The 24,049-nt window shown below is 43.1% G+C and overlaps 2 protein-coding genes across 4 annotated transcripts; one reads left to right on the plus strand and one right to left on the minus strand.

Annotated features, from left to right (window-relative positions):
* Positions 1 to 1,846: 1,846 nt before the first annotated feature.
* Positions 1,847 to 7,634, minus strand: GMNN (geminin DNA replication inhibitor). 3 transcript variants are annotated; one of them, XM_063164925.1, is made up of 7 exons: positions 7,570 to 7,634; positions 6,807 to 6,871; positions 4,998 to 5,096; positions 4,530 to 4,662; positions 3,761 to 3,843; positions 3,570 to 3,680; positions 1,847 to 2,352 (listed from the first exon to the last, which is right to left on the minus strand). In XM_063164925.1, the coding sequence occupies exons 2-7, from the start codon at positions 6,861 to 6,863 to the stop codon at positions 2,149 to 2,151; spliced, it is 687 nt and encodes a 228-aa protein (XP_063020995.1). In that variant the 5' UTR covers positions 6,864 to 6,871; positions 7,570 to 7,634; the 3' UTR covers positions 1,847 to 2,148. The 3 variants fall into 3 exon arrangements, with proteins under 3 accessions (XP_063020995.1, XP_063021004.1, XP_063021013.1); XM_063164934.1 differs by lacking the exon at positions 7,570 to 7,634 and adding an exon at positions 7,256 to 7,365; XM_063164943.1 differs by lacking the exon at positions 7,570 to 7,634 and adding an exon at positions 7,154 to 7,219.
* Positions 7,635 to 16,612: 8,978 nt separating this feature from the next.
* On the plus strand, positions 16,613 to 23,556 carry C1H6orf62 (chromosome 1 C6orf62 homolog). Its single transcript, XM_063164956.1, has 5 exons — positions 16,613 to 18,324; positions 20,065 to 20,241; positions 20,807 to 20,929; positions 21,647 to 21,781; positions 22,270 to 23,556. Exons 1-5 carry the CDS (start codon positions 18,196 to 18,198, stop codon positions 22,393 to 22,395), a joined length of 690 nt encoding a protein of 229 aa, XP_063021026.1. The 5' UTR covers positions 16,613 to 18,195; the 3' UTR covers positions 22,396 to 23,556.
* Positions 23,557 to 24,049: the final 493 nt, after the last annotated feature.

The raw sequence follows: 24,049 nt of genomic DNA on the forward strand, positions 1-24,049 counted from the left end.
TGATGTAAAAATTTACTCTGTTAGAGGTGGGCCAAATGCTGCAATACATCCATGAGCCTACTTGCAGAACTTCCATGATTTATTTGTACACAGTCTATTTCAACAGAAGGATCCAGCATATCAGACTGTCACATCTTTTTATTTAAATAAAATCAATCCAGAAAAAGCATAAGATTTAAACCTAAAGCATTCTTCTTGATCAGCCTGAAAGTAAGAAACACAGGCAGACACTGCACACAAATTCTGGATTTGTCTCTTTCTGGCAGTTCTGTTCCAACAACAGCACCTGTACTACAGCAGTTGACACAGGAGGAAGTCAAATAATGGAAAGTTGCACTTGCTGTCTCGTTTTGGTCTGCTAGTCATGCCACAGACCTTTCTTCCCTTCTACAGCCTCTGCAAATACAATATGCCTGATGTTTAAAAATAAAGCCACCTCTAAAAATTAGAGTTAACAATCAATAACTTAAACTAAATTGAACTGCAAAAACCACAAAATTACATCAAAATGAAATTTGTTTCCTTATTTACTAATGTGGAATTACTTTGTTAAGAAAGTTGCTTAGAATGTGAGATAGGAGAGGTCTAAATCACTTGACAAGCATTATCCACTTCTCCTTAACAGAAATCCAAGGTTACTCTACAAGGCATTTGCCCAGCACCCAGGTTTGTATCTTCTTCAAGACAGCATCAGTGCAAGATAAAGGACACACCTTTCTCACCTCTTCATCCTGTGATGGAAGGGAATATGTCTAAGCAGCCCCTGGAGCACACACGGGAAGATACAATCTCGTGCTTACAAAGTCCACAAGAAATTGTGATGCCTGATTTTCTAGTTAGCATGCGTGAGGTAAAATGGCAGCCAGGAGTATTACCTCCTTCAGTGGCTTCTGACATTTCCTGGATGTCACAACAGAAATCACTTGTAAAACATCTGTTAACTGATCAACAGCCACAGGAAGTAAAACAGAAGGAATACAAAGGTGCCAATCTGATAGCTCCAGAGTCATTCACACATACCCTGCAGCAACCATCTTTGGCAAGGCCAGAGATCCACAACTCAGGATGCTTCTGTTCACTTCTGCCTCCTGAAAGCCACTCAGCTTTAAGCTCCTCCCAAGATATGGCACCAGCCCCCATCGTTAAAGCCTTGTTACAGAACAACCGCCTGGAGTCCCCTCAGTAATGGAAAATCTGTATCCAACTTTCCTACTCCATCACAGCCCATGCAGATACCAGATAAGGTGCTCAAAGTTTTAAAGACCTTTTCTACCCCTGCAAACCTTTCAGAACCGAAGTACCTTGGTAAAAGGGTGTCTCATCTCTTGGTAAATACCAGAGCAGTACCTTGAAAACACGGAGTTTCTTTCAGAACAGCTCTGAAGTATAGGCTACTTTGTCTCCACCTAGTTTTCAGTACAGCTGCTACTGGGACCAAGAACATATCACCTTCTCTTCATAAGCCAATTAAAGTATTACTAAATTAAATGGTCTAATATTTCCTACTTAAGCTCTCATTACACAGATTGCAAAATGTTTCCTTAGCAGGCAGAGGAAATTAATTTTAAAAAAACTGAAAATCATAAATCTAACTGACCTTTACATTTTGACTCTCATTACCCAGGAAGATTTTCTGAAACCTCACCAACAGCACACAAATTTTGACTTTCCCCCCCCACTCCTCTATCCACAAAAAAACCCAAATCTGTTCTCCAGAATTCTGCAAATCTAAAAAGAACTAAAACCTGCCCAGGCATTCCCCCTAAAAACTTGAAAGCTTCCATCTACAGGAGTCATAATTGATTTGTACCAAGGATTAACCATTCCCCTGTCAATTAAGACACTATTTTGGAAATGCAAAGATTTATTTATCAATTTTCATGCATCATGTCAGACCAACTGATAAGAAAGATATTTACACAACAGTTGAAATACACAGTATTTGCGTTTCCTACAGGCAACTACATGCAGCCTGTAGTAAATTTTCCATGCAGTATTCAGATACTCCTCCCACTGCCACATAATTCCAGTTAAAAATACCAGCATCTGTCATGTTCCCACAAGAGTTTCTGTACCTGAGGTTTAGTATATCCTTTCAAGAGGAAGTCTGCAATTAAAAGCCACATACAAAAGCCTATTTAAAGGTTGTCATTCCAGTTGCAAATGGCTTGCTTCCTTTGAAGGAAGATCTGATCTATTCTCCCTTAAACCAGACAATACTTGTGATGGTTCTTCTTCAGAAGGGCGGTCTGCCTCATCTCCACAGTTGTGCTCTTCATTTTCCTGTCTGGATTCCTCTAGAGCCAGACTCTCCAGTGTCTCAAGATTGTCAGGTGCTTGCCCAGTTAGCCTCTACAAACAAACAGAAGACAGCAAATTTAATATTTTTCTACTTAATAACTATGAAATAGTGAAATAAGATTCTGCATATGAAATTAAGCCAACTAATTACCTTCATTGGGAGGTTGTTGATATAATCAAAACATTCCTCAGTTACAAAAATCTTAGGATACAAGTTCAACTCAAATTACTACCTCTTAACTTGCAAACCACATTTGCTTGTTCAGTTTTTCTTAGCAGTAGAGAAGTTCCCAACTATATTAGTCCAGTTCCTCAAGTAATGTAATTTCTGCCAGCAAGTTTATCACTAACAAGCAGTACTCCCCAAACCCCAAAAAAATTCAAGTGTAGCAAAGCAGTCTTTCAAGGATGAGCTAAATAACTGCACTATCTGAAAAGTAACTTGATGAAATTTAATTCTTGATTACACAAGTTACTTGCAATAATATTGCATTTTGTTTCCACCTCTCAGTCTAGCCATCACAGACTCAAAGTATTTGCCAGGCACCCAGCTTCATATCCCAGCTTAATGAGAGCTTAATTCCTGCAAAAAAACAACCTGAAAGCCACAACATCAAGGTTCCACACCTATCTATGTATTTATCACAGCTTCAGAGGCTCTTACAAACAATCCTCTCCCACTGAAGGAGCCATGGAATTAGTGACAACTACTCACCCCAAGGAACTCTCAGAGGGACCTGTTAGGAAATTTGAACCCTAGAGACTCTGTGTACAGCCCTTTTTGGGCAGTGAAACTGGCTCTGTGCCTTGACAAGAAAACCTTGACCTCAAAGAGAATGCCTCTCACTGTTCTATTTTGTGACTCTGTTTCAAGTTTAGTTTCTCAAAGGACACAGCCAGTACCAACCTATTAAGCACATGAATTTAAGTAATCCCAAAAAAAGTGAAAAATCAACTCTTACTTCCCTTATCACAATCTCCAACATGCAAATCCTAATTCTATTGAGAATAGGTTGAATTCCTCCTTCAGAAAACATCCATCTTAGTATTCTCACTACTCCTAGGTTCTAAGATGGGAAAAATTCATCCCCTAGAAGGAGCTTTTTGACTCTAGAATTAGAGCTATCCTGCAGTAAACAGGTCAGAGAGCAATTTAAAATGAAAAGTCATGTGAGCACATATAACAGAAGTCATGATTCATTATAAATACTTTGGCTGGTTTCTCACTGGTTTGTTCCACAACATTAACTGGAAATTACTTTGAGTACCTCAATCACACTGGTCATATAATGCACATGCTCAGCAAGGGACATCAGCTCTTCATTTTCTTCTTTTAGTCGGGCAATTTCACCATCCTTCTGCTCGATTTCCTTGTGCAACTGAGTTCAAATAACAAAATGTTAGAAGAGGAAGACAACAGCCAGGTAACCTTAGCAGTTAGGCATCTTTGAGTAGCTACCTTTTCATTTTCTTGAAGCACTTCATACAGAGCCTTCCTCCTCTCTTCAGCCACTTCTTTCCAATACCGAGATGAAGGATCTCCTGAATTTAAGAGGCTACATTATGTCTGTGGTAAGACTGACTTTTTAAGAGCACTTTAAGATATCCAACTTGTATACAGGTATACAAGTGTTCTATGAGCAGTGATACTAAGCACTCACTCTGTATAGTGTTTTCAAACATTAGTTGCAGAACTACAACTAGTGACACAAGCTTACAGGGAACAGGGCCTACACTGCATTAATGGCTGCACAGTGCCTTCAGGAAGCTGCCTCAAGCATGGCAGCAGGCTCTGCAAGATGGCCACATCTGCAAATGCTGCTCTCAATGTGCACTTTGTGGGAGACAGAACTGTTACTTCCAAGTCACCGTCGACACTGTTCTGAGAAACTGCACAAACAACACGCTGTGGCAGAACAGGCTTTCATTTCAACTTAATTATTAGTCACTGGAAAACTTATAGCCCAGCCAAAATAACAAACTACAAGACTCCTTAACACTCCTGCACACAATGCTTCTCAGCTTCTGGTTATCATGAACTCCTTCTTAAATACTAGACATCTATACGTTATTTAATATTGAGGATAAGTATCATCAACTCTTGCCAGACATCACGAAAAACCCACAAAGCCCTTATCTAAATGACAAAGGAAATATGTTTCAAGTAGCACTCCAACAGCAGCATAGCATTTAAAGTGCAAGAAAACATTTCAGGAATTACCACATACCTTTCATCATGAGATCTTCAGCTTGAATGACATCATTCTCATTCTCTTGCTCCCTGTCCACAGACACCTCAGCTTTAGAAGCCTTTGAGGCTAATTTGTTATTCCAGAGGTTCCTTCTGACTGAAGATTTCTTCTGCATAAAACATGGGCAGGTTTAAGTTTAGAGGAACATCTCAGCCTACACAAAAATACAAACTTCTAAGGCTGCATACTCATGGCTGCAAGTAAACCTCCAAGTCCTGCTTTCTTCAAATTATAGTTCTAGTTTAAACATCTTCCTTAATACCCAAAGAACTCAGAAATTGCTAGGTTTTAATAATGTTTATTACTAGAACAATAGTAAGCTTGTGTCCCTCTAGTTAGCACATTATATTTTTTCAAATACATTAGTTTTCAGTTAACAGCTCAAAAGCACTTCACTACGACCAGAAATAATTCCATATTTCCAAATTATCTTTTAGTTTATACCTCATTATGCCTGCCAACCAGGTTACCAGCTGCTGAAGGCTGGATCATTTTAAGAGTCGGTCTTCGGGCAGCACTGCATGTGCTGTCTGTGAGGTACTTCTGAAAAGACAGAAATGGGTCAGACAGCAGCCACTCTTCTTTACATCAACTGAAAATTAGGAATCCATCATGCTTCCATTAAGGTAACACAATTCATCTTTTCAAGACAAAAAAAAATGACACTGCAGCCTATATTAAGGCTTTTGTAAGGAAGGGGATTTAATTATTTCTACCAGAGATAGATGTTAATCACATGAAGCTATAACCAATTCCTGTCTCTTAGGAAACATTCCCTTTCATAAAAGAACTTCAGCAGGACAGCATGTTCCCAAGCCACAATATCTGCCAGGAGGTTACTCAAGCCAAATCTGATTAGATTTCAAGGCCAGTGACTTTAGCTGGACCTCTCAAACTTTGAGTTTGAGAGCAGCAGTCTCAGACCCTTGGGGACAGGGACAAAAGTGATTGCAGTTGCACGGTTAGGTGGCAAAGGCACATCAGCCAGCAGCTGTTTTTGTAACCTGTGAACACACCAGCAAACAGTGTTCATTTAAGTAGACGTGTTACTTTGATTATCCATTAAAATGGATCAAAAGTTTCCTTGCTACGATCCAGAGAGGCTATTGTTTTGTCTAACCAGTATGTTTATCACCCTTGCTATCATGCATAAATGCCTCTTTCCTGCATCAAAGCTTTCTGACTGGGTTGGTTACACTGCCACCATGGGATAGCAAACAATGGCAGACAACCAAGCGAGAGCAGGCAGGACACAATGCCACGCCAGCGTGAGAAAGTCACCGATTCACACCGTGCTTCACAGGACAAGAGCTCGCCTTTCCCACGGTAATTCCTGCCACCAATTATCCTACTGTTCCACCAAAGGACAAACATTAACTGCTGTGGGAACAGGAATCACCCCGTGGGGCAGACACTGCTTGCTGTTACTTAGGATTAGAGTTAGCTATACTCTGCCAAGAAATTATTGGCCAATACTCAAGTGAACCCACTGAAAGTGCAAAAAGCCACACCGAGCAATTCACACCCTAGAGACAATATGGGACAAGAGCACCATAAATCAGACCTATCAATTAGCAATTTTCACTAATACCTGGAGTTTCCATTCCAGTGACTATGGGTCATCATACAAGAGCCACTAGTCTCTATTTTATACACTTCTGTACCATTCTGATTAGGGCCTACATTAAAAGACTTACCAAGAAAAGTTACTAAAGTTTGTACCTAATCAATTAACTCTTAAAAACCTAATTTGTTTAAGCATTCCTACCAATTCCAAGGCAACTATTATTCACAAAGGTGACTTTAGAAAGTGAATTGCCTGCTTGAATACTTCAGTTAAAATACGTCCAACACAAGGCAGACAGAACTCTTCAGACGTTCCCACCCATAAAGAACAGCCTACAAAACCTACCCAACAACCCCTACGCATAAGCCAGACAGATTCAGTAAGCAAAGGCACATAGTCAGGACAAACAAACCAAACCAACCCTGAAAAACTAAACGGAGAGACAGTAAGCTCAGTGTCAAAGTAAAAAGGACTTGCTGAGCAATAGGAAAAAAAGTAGTCATAAGCACATAGACCCAAGCAGGACAGCATGTTCCCAAGCCACAATATCTGCCAGGAGGTTACTCAAGCCAAATGGACATAAGCCAGGCGGAAGCACATTGCAACAGATCCCTTTATATTCCTTCAGTGGACAGAGAAGCTTGTGTCACAGAGAGGTACTAGCTTCAAGGCTTTAAAGCCCATACCTGCAAAGATCCTGACGACTTCTCTGCGGTCAACTTCTGTTTCATTTTGGAATTCATGAGATCAACTGCAAGAGAAAAACACTAAAATTAACACATCCCTCTACTCCTGAAGTTCGGGGAACACCAGCTGGAGACCATTATCATTCCGGATTATCGGCCTTCATGCTGCCTTGAGCAGTCAGCCATGCACGGCGTGGTCAGCGGGCCCCTGCAGAGCCCCTTCCCGGGGGAGGCTGCACCGAGACACGAGCGGCGGGAGCGCACAGCGCGGAGCGGCCTGCCCGCAGGGCCGGCGGGGTGTCCCGGGCACACCGGGAATGGCTGTGGGGAACGGGGCTCTCACTCACACTATCCTCCTGCCCCGCTACCGCCCGGAGCTCGCAGTGCTGGCGGGGCTGTCCCAGGCGCATACCCGGAGGGGCTGAGGGGGGAACGGGGCTCTCACTCACACTATCCTCCTGCCCCGCTACCGCCCGGAGCTCGCAGTGCTGGCGGGGCTGTCCCAGGCGCACACCGCAATGGCTGTGGGGAACGGGGCACTCACCCACACCATCCCCCGGTCCCGCTCCCGCCAGGCGCTCGCAGGGCCCCTCCCTCCCCGCGCGTCGCCGCGGCCAATAGGGAATAGCGGGGCAGGAGCCCGCCAATACCCAAACTCGGCCACGGAACCCTGCGGCCCCAACCCGCCGCCGGTGGCGGCGGCTCAGCCGAGACGGAGAGCGGCCCCTTCCCGCCCCTCTCCCAATCCCAAGGCCCCGCTCACCGGCAGCCGCTCCCGCGCGGACCCCGCAGCGCGCGCTCGCACACACAGCCACCTTCTCGCGCGCGGCTATAAGGAGCGCGCCGTCGGTCACGTGAGGCCGGGGCACTCTCCGAGCCAATGGCGGGCCGCGCTCCCCCCGCCCCGCGCGCCGCTGCCGGCGCTGAGGGGGCGCGAGCCGCTCCGCGCTGTCCTGCGGGGTTTGGCTGCTTCTGGCTTTTGGGTTTGTTTTTTTGTTTTGTTTTACTGATAAAGGAGTTGTGCCACATCAGACTTAATCACGTCTCCCCTTATTCTCATCGCTCCTGCCTAAACACGGTACAACCTGCTGAACCGGGGAAGGAAATTAGCAGTGTTAAGCCACAATAACTGCTACACAACACTAATTTTGCGCATGACATAGACAACAGTTTATATTAATTATGCCTCAGGCGTGCTGTTAAATTTGTTAGAGGCCACTTAACAGTTAAATTCTTGCAAATATTTGCACATTTATCTTTTATTTATACTAATGGTATCTTCTACTGACTTGTGAATAAACAGTTTGTCGAGTTAGGGACACATTCCTTACAATCAAGGTCTCACAGAACAGCTATCAACATTTTTCCCAGGCAATATGATGGAGCTAATAGAAATTAGGATAATTACAGAGAGAAACATTTATTTATCCTGCCATTCTGTCGGTCTCCTGTTTGGAAATAAATTCTATGGCACTTATGAGAATGTTTTAAGTAGAATGTCACGGTCCGATGAAAGCAAGAAAGGCAGAACATAGAAAAGGGATGTATTAAGAAATCTTTAAACAAGGATCAGGAAATAAAGCTAATCTCTCTTGTTCAGTGTCTCATTGACCCATTGAAATTTTCATTGTCCACAATATCCTTTGGCAAGTACCTGTAGAGCTCAAATAATCTTTGGTCTAAAGAACACCATCTTTTTTTTTTTTTTTCTTCTTTGAACCTGATTCTGATATTGTCACTTGATGTCCCCAGTCCTTGTACTGGAAGGGACAACAAACAACCTGCTCTCATCTGGGCCACTGTTACACTGACTGCTCTCCAGTTCTCTTTCCCAGGCATACTTGGCCATGCCAGACATGAAAGCTGTTCCATCCTCCTGCTCTTTTGTGAACTGGATGGCATTTGATTTGCCACTGCTGAACACTGGGCTGGCATTTCGGTGGAAAAATCTACCATAACTCTGAGATCTTATTCTTGAGTAATGGCCAGTTCAAAGTTTTTCAATCAACGTGTGAAATTAAGATATATTTTCTTATGCATATTCTTTGATGTTTATCTGCATTGAATTTCATTGCTGTGTTTGCCCATCACTCAATGCCATAATGTCTTTCTGCAGTTTTTCAGTCAGTTCCCTTCTTGTTATCTTGAATAATACATTGTCATAAGCAAGCTGTCACCTCAGTAAACTTTGTCTTCTATACATCAAATGAAAATAACACATGCAGAAATGTAATCTAAAGTGACATTGTTCTGTTACACTACTAAAAAAAAAGGTTAATGCTCTTAGGTTAGTTTAATTCTTGTTGATTCTGGAAGGAAATTTGAAATTTCCAGGTTTCAAAACACCAGCAGGTATGCATAACTGGTTATATATGCACACAAGTCCTACTAGCTTGAATGTCCTTTCAGAAAAATCTTGATACTGGTAGTGCCTATATGCGCACAACATAAAAACATTCCTATTTTTACATTTTATGTTTTCTTGTACAGAAATTTAAAAATCCAATAAAAACTATACTAAACATTTAAATTAGATGCATGCATCAATTTATATCATAAATCATACTTAAGAGGCACTGTGTGCATTTTATGACTGCGATATATAAATTGGATGTCTTGTAAATACTATGTTTTCAAATGAAACTTTCTCAGACATTACCTTCTCAAAATTCAGGTTTAATTCATTAAAAAAAATTCAGGTGGATTTACAGTTCAGAAGTGGCATAACTGCTTTTGGAGATATTGTAATTGGAAGGGTCCAAGGTAATGGGAGATGGTTCTGATGTGACAGTCTTGTTTTTCCTTTTAATTTGTTCCTTGCTGGAGGCATACAATCTGGAGGTTTATTATAAAGCTGCCACTCCTTCAATTTATCCAGCTGAAGAACGTTTCCTCTTATGAACCACGATGTCCCAGAGTTCAGTCTTTTCAGTTCAGAAAGGTTTGTAAAGAACGCCATCACCATCTCAGAAAGAACACTGAGAGTTTATTAGTAGAAGCTTATTCATAACCTTAATTATGGGAAACCAGTATAATGATATAAAAACCTCATCAAAACAACAAAAAAAAAACTAAAAAAAAAGCTTCCAGGTTATTTTACTGTAATAATTCCCCTTTTGTAGCCAAAGTTTCAAAGTTTTAATTTGAACAGGGATTAGGACATTTTTACATGCAAAAAATCTGTCAACCCAATGCTAGCAGAATACATTTTTCTTCAAACTGAGTGCAATATAATGCATTTCAGCTTGTTTGTTTCATAAAAAAAAATAAAACCCTCTGTCATGAATACTTACGACTATTTGCACTTCAAGTGAGCCTAAGCAAACACGCCGAGGTTTCCCATAGAACTCAGCCAATTTCTTAGATTATTCACAGCAGCAGAGAATGTGTACTTTCTAGAGCTTTTGTATTCCATTGCTGTTGATAATTGTTATCAGTTTTTACAGCAAATGACAACTTGGAGGACTTCATGTGCCTGAGAACATGGGAATAGTAGGTTCTCCAGCAGCTTGGGAGTCCTGTATTGCTGACATGCCAGTGTGTGGAAACTTCCTAAGCCTTGCAGAGGGACAGTCTGGACTTGGCCATCTGAATGAAGTGCTGGCAAGGACGAATTTGTACTTGACAGTCACACCGTGCCTTTTGTCAAGGCCCTTTCTGTTCTCTGCAGATAATGATCCAGCTCTGGGCTGCCTAAGGGCTCTTTATTTCCCCCTGCCACATTAAGTACAGGTAAACCTCACTGTGATTTTTAAAAATTTTGTGTACTATGTTATTACATAAATATCATAAAAGAGCTTCTCTTTGTTCATGTTTACTGTAAAAACAACTGTGTGTGTTTGGGATGCAGAGGAGCACCCTGGGAGAGGGCCAGGGAATGTCTCACCGCAGTCCTGCCCTGGCCGCAGCCCTGCAAAGGGCTCGGGAAGGAAGCCCCGAGGCCGCCTTTGGAATCCCCGACCCAGTTAAGACCCGTGCCTCTCGGGGTCCCTCGCTGATGTTCTCCTGACCCTCCTGTCCGATGTTTATTCCAGGGATGAAAGGGCTCCCCGCAGTCCGCAGGGTGACAGTAGGGGGCAGCGTGGCATCGCGCTTCCCCTCCCTCCGCCTCTGGCTTTTCCGTCGTGCTTCGTGTGTTACCGACCAGAAATTCACGGTTTGTCTTCTTTTCCCTGCGTTAATCGGCACGGAAGGCTGCATGCTAGTGAAACTCCTGGGTTATGTACACGGCACAATCCAGGTATAATTCATAAGGCCAACTGGGTTTTGGTAATGGCCACTGTTAATAATTAGATTTCTCCAGAGAGTACACAAATTTCATGCATCAGAACAAAAGATTGTCCTGTGAACCGTGATCCTGAGTGCCTCAGAGGTGAAAAGTTAAAAGAAAAATCTGCATCTCACCTGGTTATTTTTTTCCCTAGTTGTGTACTGCGTGAGCCACTAAGACATCCTTTAAGATACTGTGAGGTCCTAACCCACAGCTTCAAAAAAATTTATAAAAGTGCTTTAAGATTCAAAAATTAAACATGCTCTATAAAAGCTACAAATTAATAATAAGCTAAAGCTGCTGATGACTGCAAGTATTTAGAATATTATTTACAGACTGAACAAAATAAAACAAGTTTTTTTGAATTCTACCCTTATTCTTGCAAGCATCTGCTGATTAAAACACAAAACCTACATTATTTAAAACCAGTGTCTCACATGCCCAAGAACTTATGTCTCATTTTGTGACCACAGCCCACTGAAACTAAGAGGTGGGACATAAGGAAGTGCCAAATGAAGGTTAATGTTGTAGCAACAGGTGTGCAGTGGTGTGCAGGTTTTGGCAGGGGTAGAGTTAATTTTCTTCTGTCCACTGCTGTCCATCACAAGAAGAAGTAGGCAGTGGTGGACAACCAAAGTCATTCTATGATTCTGTGATTCTAACTGGGTCCAGAACACAATATAAGGAATGTTGTACTCAGTAAACACTGACATTTCTCTGCACAAAAGCATTCCTCTTATGCCTTAGAAACTGTTTTCTTTGAATGTAGAAAGGAGTGAATCAGTATGTTCTGAAGTATATGAAAGAGCTTTAATTACCACCTAATTTGTCTTGTTTGAATTTACAAAGAATTTGAATTTATTTTTGTCTGATGCATAAATATTTGGCACTGAATTAATCATAGTTCTGTTTTTGAAGCAAGTAGCTTCAGGGCTGATTCTGCTTCTAACATACAGTACAGTATGTGTGGAATTTACAGAAGAAAGATAACAGAATCCATCTAATCTCTTCCTAAATATGTCTATAACATACATATCAATTTCTGACAATTTATTAAAAACTAATTATTAACATGAAATTATTAATTTTTAAGTAACTAATCATTAAGCTGGAAATTAAGAGCAGAGGCATTAGAGTACAATCTTGCCCACATGCTTATGAGTAAACATGCTATTTTGAAAACAGGAATTAGACTCTGAAATTACAGAAATTTTAGGGAAAATAAACCCAAAACAACAAGGTGTGTCTATAAAGTTATCAATGGTTTCTAATTTACAGAAAAAGCACAAGTTATTATGCAAAGGAGTGCTTGGTTTCACTGAAAATAGTGAGGATATGGTGACTCGAAGGTGAGGGCATGGTGACTCGAAAATACCAGGTTTTCAGAGAAGTATAGCCAGCAACCAGATATTTTAAACTTTCAAAACTTTGGTCAAACAGATATTTTAAACTTTTGCTTCTCAAAATTCCATGACTCACTTTCTCTCCCAAGGAATATATTTTTGAGACAAGTAGAGTACATGACTACCTTCACACGGGACATTTCCATGCTGCTGGATTCTGTATTTCTGCAGGATGGCAGCCCCGATGCTGTGACCCCAGCCCTCAGAGGGGTCTGTGTGCACCTGGCTCCTCCAAAGGTACAGGACTGCAGCTTTGTGCTGGTGTACACAGTCCCCTCACTCTGTGGGAAAGCCTCAAGGACACCAGCTTTGTCTGTGCTGTGCTAACCAAGCAGAGGCTGACCCACTCTGCTGGCTGTTTTACTCAGCCTGGATTTATCATGCACAAAAACCACTATTTTTGCTGTGTTAATGGGATTTAAGCCTAAAAAAAGAGAACTATTACTGCATATAATGCCACAACCTACTTGTCAGGTTTGTTTTGTATAACATGCACATTCCTTTCTTCTCAGTGATAAGCCTTACATTGTTTTAAATTAGATTTGAAGAGACGCAGTCTGTCATTGGATCGAGTGTTATAATTGCAAAATACACACCCAGCTTCCAGGGCCACAAGCTTCTTTGATAAATGATGCAACATTGCATAACCAGTATGCATAACAATAATATGCAATTATTTAGTCAAGAGAATTATGGATCAATAGCATACATGTATTTATTTTGCTAAGTCTTAACTCTCCCTTCATTAAGAGATGTTACTTCATTAAGAGATGTTTTAACTTACATGATGAGATTTTTCTACCCTATAAGCTTCTTCATGATGGAGAAACAGAAGCACAACTATATAAAAGTAGGACAAGACTCAGCCAGTACTCATGAATTTAATAGTGCAAAATTTCTGCATGTAAATGTATAATAAACATACCTGGGTTGGTTAATTGACTCATTTGTGTAAATGTTGTCAGGGTACCTTTACTAGACAATGAGCAAAAGGGGAAAAAAAATCTCTGAGCTTGCTAAAGAAAGGAAGTTGTCTGTATAAGGAGGAGCACCAGTCTTTACAGAAGGAACCTGGAGTGATTCCAGCTCCCCATCCCTTTCTGAAAGGATTTGAGCAGCCTGAGTTTGCAGAAGACAGGTGGTGGCTGCTTAATACGTAATAAATACTTTGTACTTGATCTCCCTTTTCCTTTACACACAGACACACACATCTATATATGTATATTTCATCTAAGTATATATATTCCTCTCCTCATAGCTCTACTATAAAGCCCTCCAGAAGAAAAAGTGCTCTTACACCAGCACTACATTAGACAAATTTTTTTGGGTGCATTCCTCAGCCTGGGGCTGGGCAGCTGCCCGATCCCTCGTGACTGCATCCCCACACCCAAAAGGGCAGCTGGAGTCCCTGGGCTGGCAGAAAACGCCTTCCATTCCCCTCCGCAGGTGGGCAGGGCGCCAGTTCCCCCGCGGGCCCTGTGCCGGGCAATCCCCTCGTCAGGCGCTGCCGAGCTCTCGCTGTGCTGGCACAAAGAGGGTCACAGGCCAAGCGTGAGTCATGCCTTAAAATAGCAGCGGGCGCAAGACTGCGGCACAAAATGTCGCACAGGGCAGCGTGGAAAACAAAACTGGACCGAACTGGCTGGAAGAGCTGTTATCTAAACACTGCTCTCCTGAAGGACAGCCTGATGTTGTTAAAAAACTCATGGCAGTCTGAAATAGCCACAGAAGTGTGGAGCTACTGTAATCCTCCTATTTACCTGCCTTGCTTTTTACACCAAATAAAGATATTTTCCATCGGCATTGCCTTGCCCATTAGGACTGAACAGCAATCTCTAAGTAGGTAAAAATTATGTTCTGCTCTGTTCTTGTTCAAACAACAGAAGAATGTTCTGGGCAATGCCCATGTCAGGGAAGGCAAGAGGACTGCTCGCAGCGGAGGGTCGGGATAACACTCAGGGAAGATAACGAGGTCCAAAGGCTGAACACAGCTCCTGCCTACAAGACAGGCAGGAGAGACAGGTCCGAGGGAAAGTATGTAAAGGCAATGCTAAAGGAAAATAACTTATTTGAGGGTCAGGAGAGAACAAGGGGTATCGGCGGGGACAATTAAGAGACCGGGGGACCAAACACTGAAATGTGGAATCACTGAAGAGTGCCATTGGCATGCTGCATGGGCTTTGAAACACGATCAAGTGAGAGAGACGGTGCCCGCACTTGTCTTCTGCCTGTAATCTCTGTAACATCGCCGCTGTTCCGTGGAGTCACAGGCGCCAGCTTCCAGGGAAAGGCGGGAGCGCGGCGCTCACCCAGCCGGGCAGCTCGGGCCGTGCTGAGGCACACACCAGCCCCTCAGCACCCCTCGGCTCCCGGCACTGCGAACCTTCGCTGCCTCGGGAGCAGCCCCGGGCCGGAGCACGTCGGACAGCGAGGAGGTTTCGCTGGTACGCAGCGATGGCCCAGCAAACGACCGGGCCCGGTGCTGGGAATGGCGATTCCTCCTACTCGCCCTGGGCCTTCCCACAGGGAGAGCGCCCAACAGCAGGCCGTGTCCTCGCTTGGCGTCCATTGCTTCCATGCCATTCCTCCTTCCTTCCAGAGAACGGGAAGGGAAGGGAAGGGAAGGGAAGGGAAGGGAAGGGAAGGGAAGGGAAGGGAAGGGAAGGGAAGGGAAGGGAAGGGAAGGGAAGGGAAGGGAAGGGAAGGGAAGGGAAGGGAAGGGAAGGGGGGCATTAGCCTGTCCTTGTAGTGCAGAAATAAAATCGCTTACTTCTCTCCAAGGATTAGGTTTGTGTCTCTGGAATAGCAATTACTTATTTATCAAACTTAGCCAGCCTCCTCGGGAAGCGCTGCGGCCGCCACGGAGGGACGCGGACTGTCACACTGGCTGCTGTGGCGAGATCAGCGGTGCAGACACGCCCTTCGCCATGTCAGCTTTGAATACATGTTGGACTTTAACTGTTGTTTTATTTACAGTTTTACTTTGCATACGTGGGACCGGCTGAATACAAACCGCGACGGACAAAATTACACAAAATATGCCACTGCAAGCCTTGTTTAGCTATCACATCACCACGCTTAAGGCTGGTGATGTTATAGGCAAACAAGTACTTAAGTTTAACTATTCCCGCAAGGTGACGGAATTTGGAGATCAGGCGTTGTTCGGATGGGACGGAGGGGAGCTGCCCCAGGCACATACCACCACGGGCGGGCGGAGGGGGGGGGTGGGGCATGGCTCTTCCCTCCCCTTCGCCTCGCACCCTGCCCGTCGTCGTTCTCCCCACACCCCCGCCACCCCCCCCGAGAATGGCGTTGAGCAGCCCCATCCGGGTCCATGTCCCACGGGCACGACGCGGAGCGAGCGGGCAGTTACACGAGGCGTGACCGCGGGGGGTGGAGGGGAAGAAAGTGCAGGGCAGTGCGGATTCCTGGCGCGGTGAGAGCTCGGAGGCGCTCCAAGCCGCTGTTGTACTTTGCTTCCTGCCATTCCCGACAAGGCGTGTCCACAGTGGTTACCGAGATTGAGCTTTACTGCCTCAGTCACAACAGTGCCTCGCCCCCCCAGAGGCACGAGGGCTTGGTACGCGCCGGCGGTGCGGGTAGGGCGGTGCCTGTGTGACTCAGGCGCTGCCATTTTGAGGGGTCCGTGGTGGCTGCGCAGCTGCACTCCGCGCTCGCTCCGTGCCGAGGCACAGGCACTCCCGCTCCCTCCTGCCCGCTCCTGCCGTCGCCCTCGAGGACGTCCCGGGACCGCCTGGGCGAAAAGAGGCTCTCCTCAGCCCTCTCATCATTCTTCCCGGCCGTCCCGGTCCTGTTCCGACGCCGCTCCGGGATCTCTCTATGCCCGCCGCCCTCCTCCGTAGGAGCCGCTAGCGCAGGGACAGCGTCCTCTTCCTCCTCCTCCTCCTTCCGCCGCCGTCGCCTCTTCCTTCTCCTTCTCTTCTCCGCCACCATTTCCCCACTCCCCGGCCCCGGGGCGCTGAGCTAGACTATGGGGACCAGGTCGGGGCCGAGCAGCGGCAGAGCGGGCGGCCCGGTCACCGTGTCCCCTGCGGCAGGGATGGGGGGGCTCCGCGGCTTCGTGGCTTTATCTTGACATGGCTCCTCTCCGTGCTGCCAGCACCGCCGCCACCTCCTCCGCCACTGCTGCTCCTGCGCCCGCCGGCTGCGGGTAGCGAGCGGGCCACGGTCCCGGGCTCTCGTCGGAGCCTCTCAGTCTCTTGCTTAACTCGGGGGGAAGCTTTGGGAGGGATTCCTTTTTTTGTTTGTTTTTGTTTTCCTTTGGTTTTTTATTCCTTTCTCTCCAGGGAGAGAAGAGGAGAAATACTTTTTCCCCCTCTCCTCTTCTTAACCCGGTCCGACGAATTTTTAACTTTTTAAAAACTTTTTAACCCCGACTAATCAAACACCTGGCGAAGGGGAAAAATGCCTGGAGAGAGGAAGAAAATAACCTGATAATTGGGGATTTGCTTTTTTTTTCGGGGGAGGGTGATTTAGAGGTTTATAATTGCAACCTAGGTTGCAATTAGAAAAAAAAAAAGGCAAACAAAAACCTCGCAAAAAAATCAGTCACCGAAAAGCAGGAGCGGAACGCACTCCATGTTTTCCGAGTCGTGGCCATGAAGTGAGAGGGGAGAGAGGCGGTGCTGCTGTGGGTGTCCCGCTGCCCCGGGCGCGGCCGCCCTGCGCGCACTGAGAAGCCGAAGGGAATCCAAGAGCGCCGGCCATGCACGGCCTCGGCTGACCGTGCTCGCAGCAGAGAGAGAGAGGGAAGGATCCCCGGGGGATCAGCAGCCCACGGAGCGTATGAGGCGTCGGGGGATGTAGGGCGCTCCCACTGCTGGGGAGCAAGCCCGGGCTTGGGGCACTGATTCAGGTTTAAGTCTCTCGGTGAGATAATACTGTCCTTCAGAATCCCTGCCCGCCCCTTGTCAATGGCCATCATGATCCCTCTCCTCTTGGGCAGCAGTAGCCTCAGGGTAGTGATGAGCAGGATGAAGTTAGAAATGACTCCGCTGTCTTTTCTCTTTGCTCCCCTGCAAACCAGCGCTGTGTTGTCTGTAGTTGATTTTGTTGTTGTTGGCGGCAGAGAAATGTCATACTTCCCGGGTTGTGCACTCCTCCTTTGCACCCTTTTCTCTGTTCTCCACCAAGTGTAATAATTCTAAAGAAAAAGACAGGCAACATAGCAATAGTGGAAGGCTGAGAATAATAATCAGTAGAGTCATGAATCTGGCTGGGGTAGAACGCAGTTTGTAATTTCAGCTTCGGGTTTTTTTTTTTGTAAGCAGAGCAAAAGTACCCCCCCATGGATTGGGCTTGTGCCAGTGCTTTTTATTGTACACATAAATTGTGATAAGATTTGTTTGGGGTTTGTTTTCTTTTTTTTCTCCTTCATTCTTTCCTACTTATTCCTGCAGCTAAACTGTTCAAAATTTTCTCTTCGAAATTCTTTGGGGTTTTTTTCTTGATTCATTGTAAAACCTCTTGTCCAGCCATGGCTGGACAACTACTTTCTTTGTTTCTTGACCCCTCCAATATGACATTCTCGTAAAATATTGCCTGAGGTGCGGTTCTGGGTTACATTAGTGTTTGATCTATTCAGTTGTATTAGCAGGAATCAAACGACTTGTTTCTGTTGTACTTAAGTCTTACGAAAAGGTGCCCATAGTTTAGCGACAATTTCCAAAGGCTTTAGTACCACCTATATTACAAAATGGGGGACCCAAACTCCCGGAAGAAACAAGCTCTGAACAGACTTCGTGCTCAGCTTAGAAAGAAAAAAGAATCTTTAGCTGACCAGTTTGACTTCAAGATGTACATTGCCTTTGTGTTCAAAGACAAGGTAACTTGGTTTTAAAGTGTGTCTGTGTGTTTGTTGCGTTTTAAGTGTTCTGTGCAAAGTCTTACTGCCTGATTGCATCAAATGTTTTATCCTTAACAGAGTCCATTGATTTTTTTTTTTTAATTGCTGTCATACTCAGTTCATATTTGTCATTTTGGCTCTTGGTGTTTTGTAAGGCAGAAGGAGGGTTCCAGTGCCTCTCTAAATGGTTACTTAGTAACTCCTGTATTGGGTAGATGTTTTTCAAAGTTAACACTGTGAATCGTTGAGCCTAATTGGGGTCTGTCCTGCCCCATTGCTGGCTCTGAGCAGTTGGGCTGTGCAGGCAGTCTGGCTGGGGCCATGGCCGAGTGTGTTTATCTGGTGAAAGCTGAAGGGAGGAGTCGCAGGATGGGATGTGGAAATGGCCCAAGTGCGCAGGCACATGAGCGCAGGAACTGCTGCTGTCATCTTGAAAGGGAGTGGGGAGGGCAGAGAGAAAATCTTCATTTGCTTGGCTGCCGCCTCTGCTGCTGAGTTCCGCACATCTGGGTGGGGAGCTGCGTCTTTCTAAAGCCAGCTATAGACCCGCAGTTGTGGGAGAGTTTTTATCCACAGAACGTCAAGGGAAGTGGGTACTTAGAGGGAGGAATTGAATATGCTGAACACATGATGAGGAAGTTAAGGTAGAAGCAAATGGCAACAGAGTACACAATGCATGTAGATGAGCTCTGAAATTGTTTAATCTCTTCATATGTATAGATTTTGCTTTTCCTTGAAAAGCTTCTTTAAAATTTCTGAATTCAGTTTGCTCTTGTTAGTTCTAGTGCAAGCAGAGATTGTTTTTATTGGGGTATAATTTCTGGGTGCTGTGTAATAGTAACAAAAATGAATGTTTAAACAGTGGCAACAATTAGATTTTCTTAGATGACACAGCTGTAACTCTTTTAGTTGGACATTGATACTACTTTTTGGTAGAAAATTCATGGCAAATGCCTGTTTTAAATCCTGTTATATTTGCTTACATCTCAGTGAACTGAAGATGTCCATCCCATACCATTTTGCTTAAAGTAGGAGAATTGCTCAAGTCAGCATGGTCAGCAAATAGTTACCTGTGTTCTGATAGGGGGGAAGGGAAGGGGAGCATTATTTGGTGAGCTGCACTTTGTCTCTCAAGTAGGTCAGGACTTCCAGTGCACTGTAAGAAAGCTGTTAGAAACAGACATAAACTTTAGAGATTTTACATTCTCATAATGTTTTGGCCTTGCTTGAGAGATGCTGAAATATTTGTAGTGAGTATAAAAGTTACATAGCAAATGAAAATAGTTCTCCTTTGAGAAGATTGTAGCTAACTTCAGATGGGATCTCAGTCACCTGCTGTCACCAAATGTGGCATTGAAAGATTTCACTTTTCATAAAAGGCAAACTGTCAAAAATTGAAAAGGAGAAAAAAGGTGTTACCTGATTTTCAGAGAGAAGCTTGCAGAAGTTCTTGGTCATCTCAGAGTTGTATATTCTACTTAAATCTGCATTTTTGGAGACTACAAAAATCTGTTCAGCTTTTATAGAAGTTGTCAGTCTGATTCTGTTTAATTTATGAACTTTTTTGCATGTGAATTTTAGAGTGATTTGTGTCAAAGTCCTAGTCTGTGTGATGTGTATTTTATACATTATACAGAAAATCACAAATCCTGAAATAGACTGTTACCTGTGGTTTCCTAAAAAGGATTGTAATCTTAATGTAATCTGTGCTTTTTTTAGAAGAAGAAGTCAGCGCTTTTTGAAGTGTCTGAAGTGATACCAGTCATGACCAATAACTATGAAGAAAATATCCTGAAAGGTGTGCGGGATTCCAGCTATTCTTTGGAAAGTTCCTTAGAGCTACTGCAGAAGGATGTAGTACAGCTCCATGCACCCCGCTACCAGTCCATGCGCAGGGTAAGGCTCCTTTTTATCCTTGCTGAGTTGTGCTTTTCCTTGGGAATCCTAAGGCTAATCCTGCCTTTTTGTTTTCTCATTTGCTGCATGAGGGCTCTGTGGGCCTGTGTTTATGTGGTCTGGTTTGAAGAGTAGCAGTAGGGTAATAACAGTTCTGAAACTGTTTAAATATGTAGTTCTTAAGTTTTACCTTTCATTTGTTTCATTCAGAAATGTGCCATGGGAATTGTATCATCCCGCCGTCTTTGTCCTTTAGAAGGCATGTGTTAATAATTCTTGCAACAGCTCCTGCTGTGTATCTAAGGGATGTTGGTTTATGAATGTTGGAAGACAGACAGTCTTTGCTAATGCTTTCTTACAGGTGTAGTTTATATTAAGTGGGTAATGATACTAAATTCAGTGGCATGCAAGAAAGACTTCAGCTGTGGTATGAGTAATGCAAAGGGAAAATCAAACAAATGTTGTACAAGTATCACCTCTCAAGTATGTGCCTGTATAGATAAGTTGCTTATCTGTATCTTTGACAGTTGGAGGGAATGTAACTAAAGAACTTTATTGCTCACAGGATGTGATCGGCTGTACCCAGGAGATGGACTTCATTCTATGGCCTCGTAATGATATTGAGAAGATAGTCTGTCTCCTGTTCTCCCGGTGGAAGGGGTCTGATGAACCCTTTAGGCCTGTTCAGGTATTTGGTTTTGGGTTTTGACTTCAGTAACTAACTTGTTCCTGGAGGGAGTGTTCTCTTTAACCACTAAGTTGATAAGGTATGCAAGTTCTGTGGATGTTAGAAAAATATGCTGTCTGCTTTTCTTTATAAAGCATTCAGTGTTCTGAATGCCAAATTCTGACTCCTATCTTTATGCACTGTCATATTAGCCCTTCCAAAATGTAAGTTTCCAAAGGGCCTTTGCAAATGACACGTATGTATAAATGCATTCAGTGTGTTTGTGTTTGTAGAAGTGGATTAGATGTGCCTCTTAGTACCATCCAATCTTTGTCTAAATGTGATAGTGTTGTTAAGGTTTTGTCAGTATTCCAAGTTGCTGTATTTGATTAGATGGAAGAGTGAGATGGATGGAACCTTCGCATTATAAATTGTTGCACAGGGACCTTCTGCCATAGGAAGGTAAATTGGGTTTTATATATGCTGCAGGTAAAGTTGTACCTTTGAGTTGTTAATGTGTCATTGTAATGGCTGATGCCATTGTTGACAGAATGAAATTTGGGGATTCTTTAAATTGTGTCAAGACACTGCCATGGTCCTCAGTTTCTTCTTTTCAGAATAGGTCAGAAAAGGAAAGAACAAAAAGTGGTTGTAAAGCCCCAGACTGAAGAAGATTAATGGGTTACATGTGAGCTTTGTCTTGAAAAATATTTTATTTCCCTCCCTCACACCATGTAGGCCAAGTTTGAATTTCATCATGGTGACTATGAAAAACAGTTTCTGCACGTTCTGAGCCGAAAGGACAAGACTGGAATTGTTGTCAACAACCCTAACCAGTCAGTGTTTCTCTTCATTGACAGACAGCACTTGCAGGTGAGCTTCTTTTGTCCTTGTTTTAACAGGTGTATTTTAATCACAAAAAGCTTTTTCTTCTTGGGAACATCAGTGATTTTGCTGCAAGGTACTCAAGTAGAAAAACTGATCATGCGTTCATGATTGCATTTTGGCAGTTTCAGGGGAAACTTCCACTATAAATAGGACTCACACGTGCAAAAACTAACTATGGGACACATGTGTTCACATAGAACAAGAACACATAATGTTCTTGTATTAAAAATCTAAGAGGTTCTGAAATAGACCTGTGTTTAAGAAAAATTAAAGCATTGGTTTGGGTGACAATATGGAAATAATTCAAGTGAAAAATAGTGAAAACATCTTATGCGTTAGAATTTGCAGACTAATTTTAAGCTCTGTTTATGTGTATGAAGTAGTGAATTTTAAATGTCTTTGGGGATCTGCCTACTAGTCCTGAGTTAACTTATAGGCTTAATACCTTTTCTTTGTGTTTTCTTTGCCTCTAGACTCCAAAAAACAAAGCTACAATCTTCAAGTTATGCAGCATCTGCCTGTACCTGCCACAGGAGCAGCTCACTCACTGGACGGTTGGTACCATAGAGGATCACCTCTGTCCCTACATGCCAGAGTAAGGTACTGGCCAGCAAAATGGGGAAGATCACAGAATGCAGCAGTGGATTTTCACTTTCCTCACCACTTCATTCTTTCAGAATTTAGAAGAAAATGGACTCATGTTCAGAACACTATACATTGTGAAACTTGATCATCCTGGATTTTTTTAATCATTTGTATCTCAGAACTTTGCAATTTTTTTTTAGATGTTTTCTGCATGGACCTTGTGAAAGAGAGGATGCTCTGCACACTTCTGCACTGCATCAGCATCTTACTGATATGTGAAATGAAGGGACTGTACATTGAAACAAATGTATCCGAAAGCACAAGGTGATCATTTGTGGTGGTGTTCCCATTTGTGCTGGTCATGCCCCCTAACATCTCTAATGTTAACCATCAGTATTTGAGGGTGAGAAGTGAATGTAACGGGTATAAAAGCCTTATAGCTTTGCTGTTCATGATTGTATAGACGAGCACTATCATTCATTCTAATGAACGAAGAAGTGGCTATTACAATAGCAAGTAAGTGTGGGAAAGAAATCTTCCTAAAAAAAAAGGCATCTCATTTAATGTATAGGCATTTTTTGCCTCTTTTATTTTGCTGGGCCATGTCTTAAGTTTACTGGCACTTTTGTTTTGGATCTCTTTCCCCAAGTTGCTGTATAACTGTATGAAGGTATTCTTTTGAGTTGGATGCATTTATACAGATGAGGCAGACCTGGAGTCTGAAGTTGCTAAAGCAGCTCAAAAAAGGTAAAATAATAGCTGCAGAAACAATGTTGGTAGAGGATTATTTTTTCTTGAGAGTTGAGACTTGTAAACTTGCAGGTGAACTGTGCAGGAAATACTGGTTTCTAAAACATTTCTTACAGAAAACCCATTGAGGTTGTTTTTTTTCTTTCTTTTGGAATAGACATTATAAACCAATGTAAAATAGTGTTTGGAGTGTCAAAAGTTGGTTCTGACAGAACATTTTAAGATTGTGCAATGATAAAAGGAAGACTACTGTATAGTTTTGATGACAAAGAAGGCTCTGCTTAAGGGTTGAGTACTTTACTGGAGTAAAACGTCATAAGCCTACTCCCTTTGGATAAAACTAGTGCTTACCTGTTTAAAACTTGTATTTAGCTTTTGTTTGGAATTGGAAAAAACTGAAAATTAAATAAATTAGGTAAAAGATGGCTGGTTTTATTTATGGAAATCCTATTAATTGAATCTTAGTTGCATCTTGCATCTTAAGAGTGTCACCCACTACAAACACTGAAAATGTACAGACTGTAAAATGCTAAGATTAGCAAAGATCAGTGGCAGAGGTGTTCTTGCAAATGTGGGCCATATGCTTTGAAAAGTACTGGTCAGAAATAATGGCATTACTAGTATCTTACTGTATTGGTACATAAGTATTTTTACTTCTAAGGTTTAAGTTCCTACAGATTACTATGAAACGCCCTACAAAAACGCCACCTGAAAGTTCCAACTTCACTTTCATAGTTGTCTTAAGTTACAAAGAAATAATGCTAAGACTTTCTAAAATACTTAGTAACCACCATACCTGCTAATAGTACTGAAAATTTCTCAGCTTTAACTGGCTCTTCTTTGAATGATCTGTTAGACATAGTGCAAAATCAAAATGTCCACATGAAGTTTGAGCTAAGTTTCATAGGAACATTTAAG

The sequence above is a fragment of the Melospiza melodia genome, chromosome 1 (assembly GCF_035770615.1).
Source record: "Melospiza melodia melodia isolate bMelMel2 chromosome 1, bMelMel2.pri, whole genome shotgun sequence".
NCBI classification, from domain to species: Eukaryota; Metazoa; Chordata; class Aves; order Passeriformes; family Passerellidae; genus Melospiza; species Melospiza melodia.

Bases quoted from the DNA above. Each gene is read 5' to 3' on its own strand.
- GMNN (XM_063164925.1), bottom strand. From the start codon at position 6,863: ATGAATTCCAAAATGAAACAGAAGTTGACCGCAGAGAAGTCGTCAGGA. The intron at 5,097-6,806 runs GTATGGGCTTTA...CTGTCTTTTCAG, and splicing joins AGTCGTCAGGATCTTTGCAG to AAGTACCTCACAGACAGCAC. The intron at 4,663-4,997 runs GTATAAACTAAA...TGTTTTATGCAG, and splicing joins TGGTTGGCAGGCATAATGAG to AAGAAATCTTCAGTCAGAAG.
- C1H6orf62 (XM_063164956.1), top strand. From the start codon at position 18,196: ATGGGGGACCCAAACTCCCGGAAGAAACAAGCTCTGAACAGACTTCGT. The intron at 20,242-20,806 runs GTAAGGCTCCTT...TATTGCTCACAG, and splicing joins GCTACCAGTCCATGCGCAGG to GATGTGATCGGCTGTACCCA. The intron at 20,930-21,646 runs GTATTTGGTTTT...CACACCATGTAG, and splicing joins AACCCTTTAGGCCTGTTCAG to GCCAAGTTTGAATTTCATCA.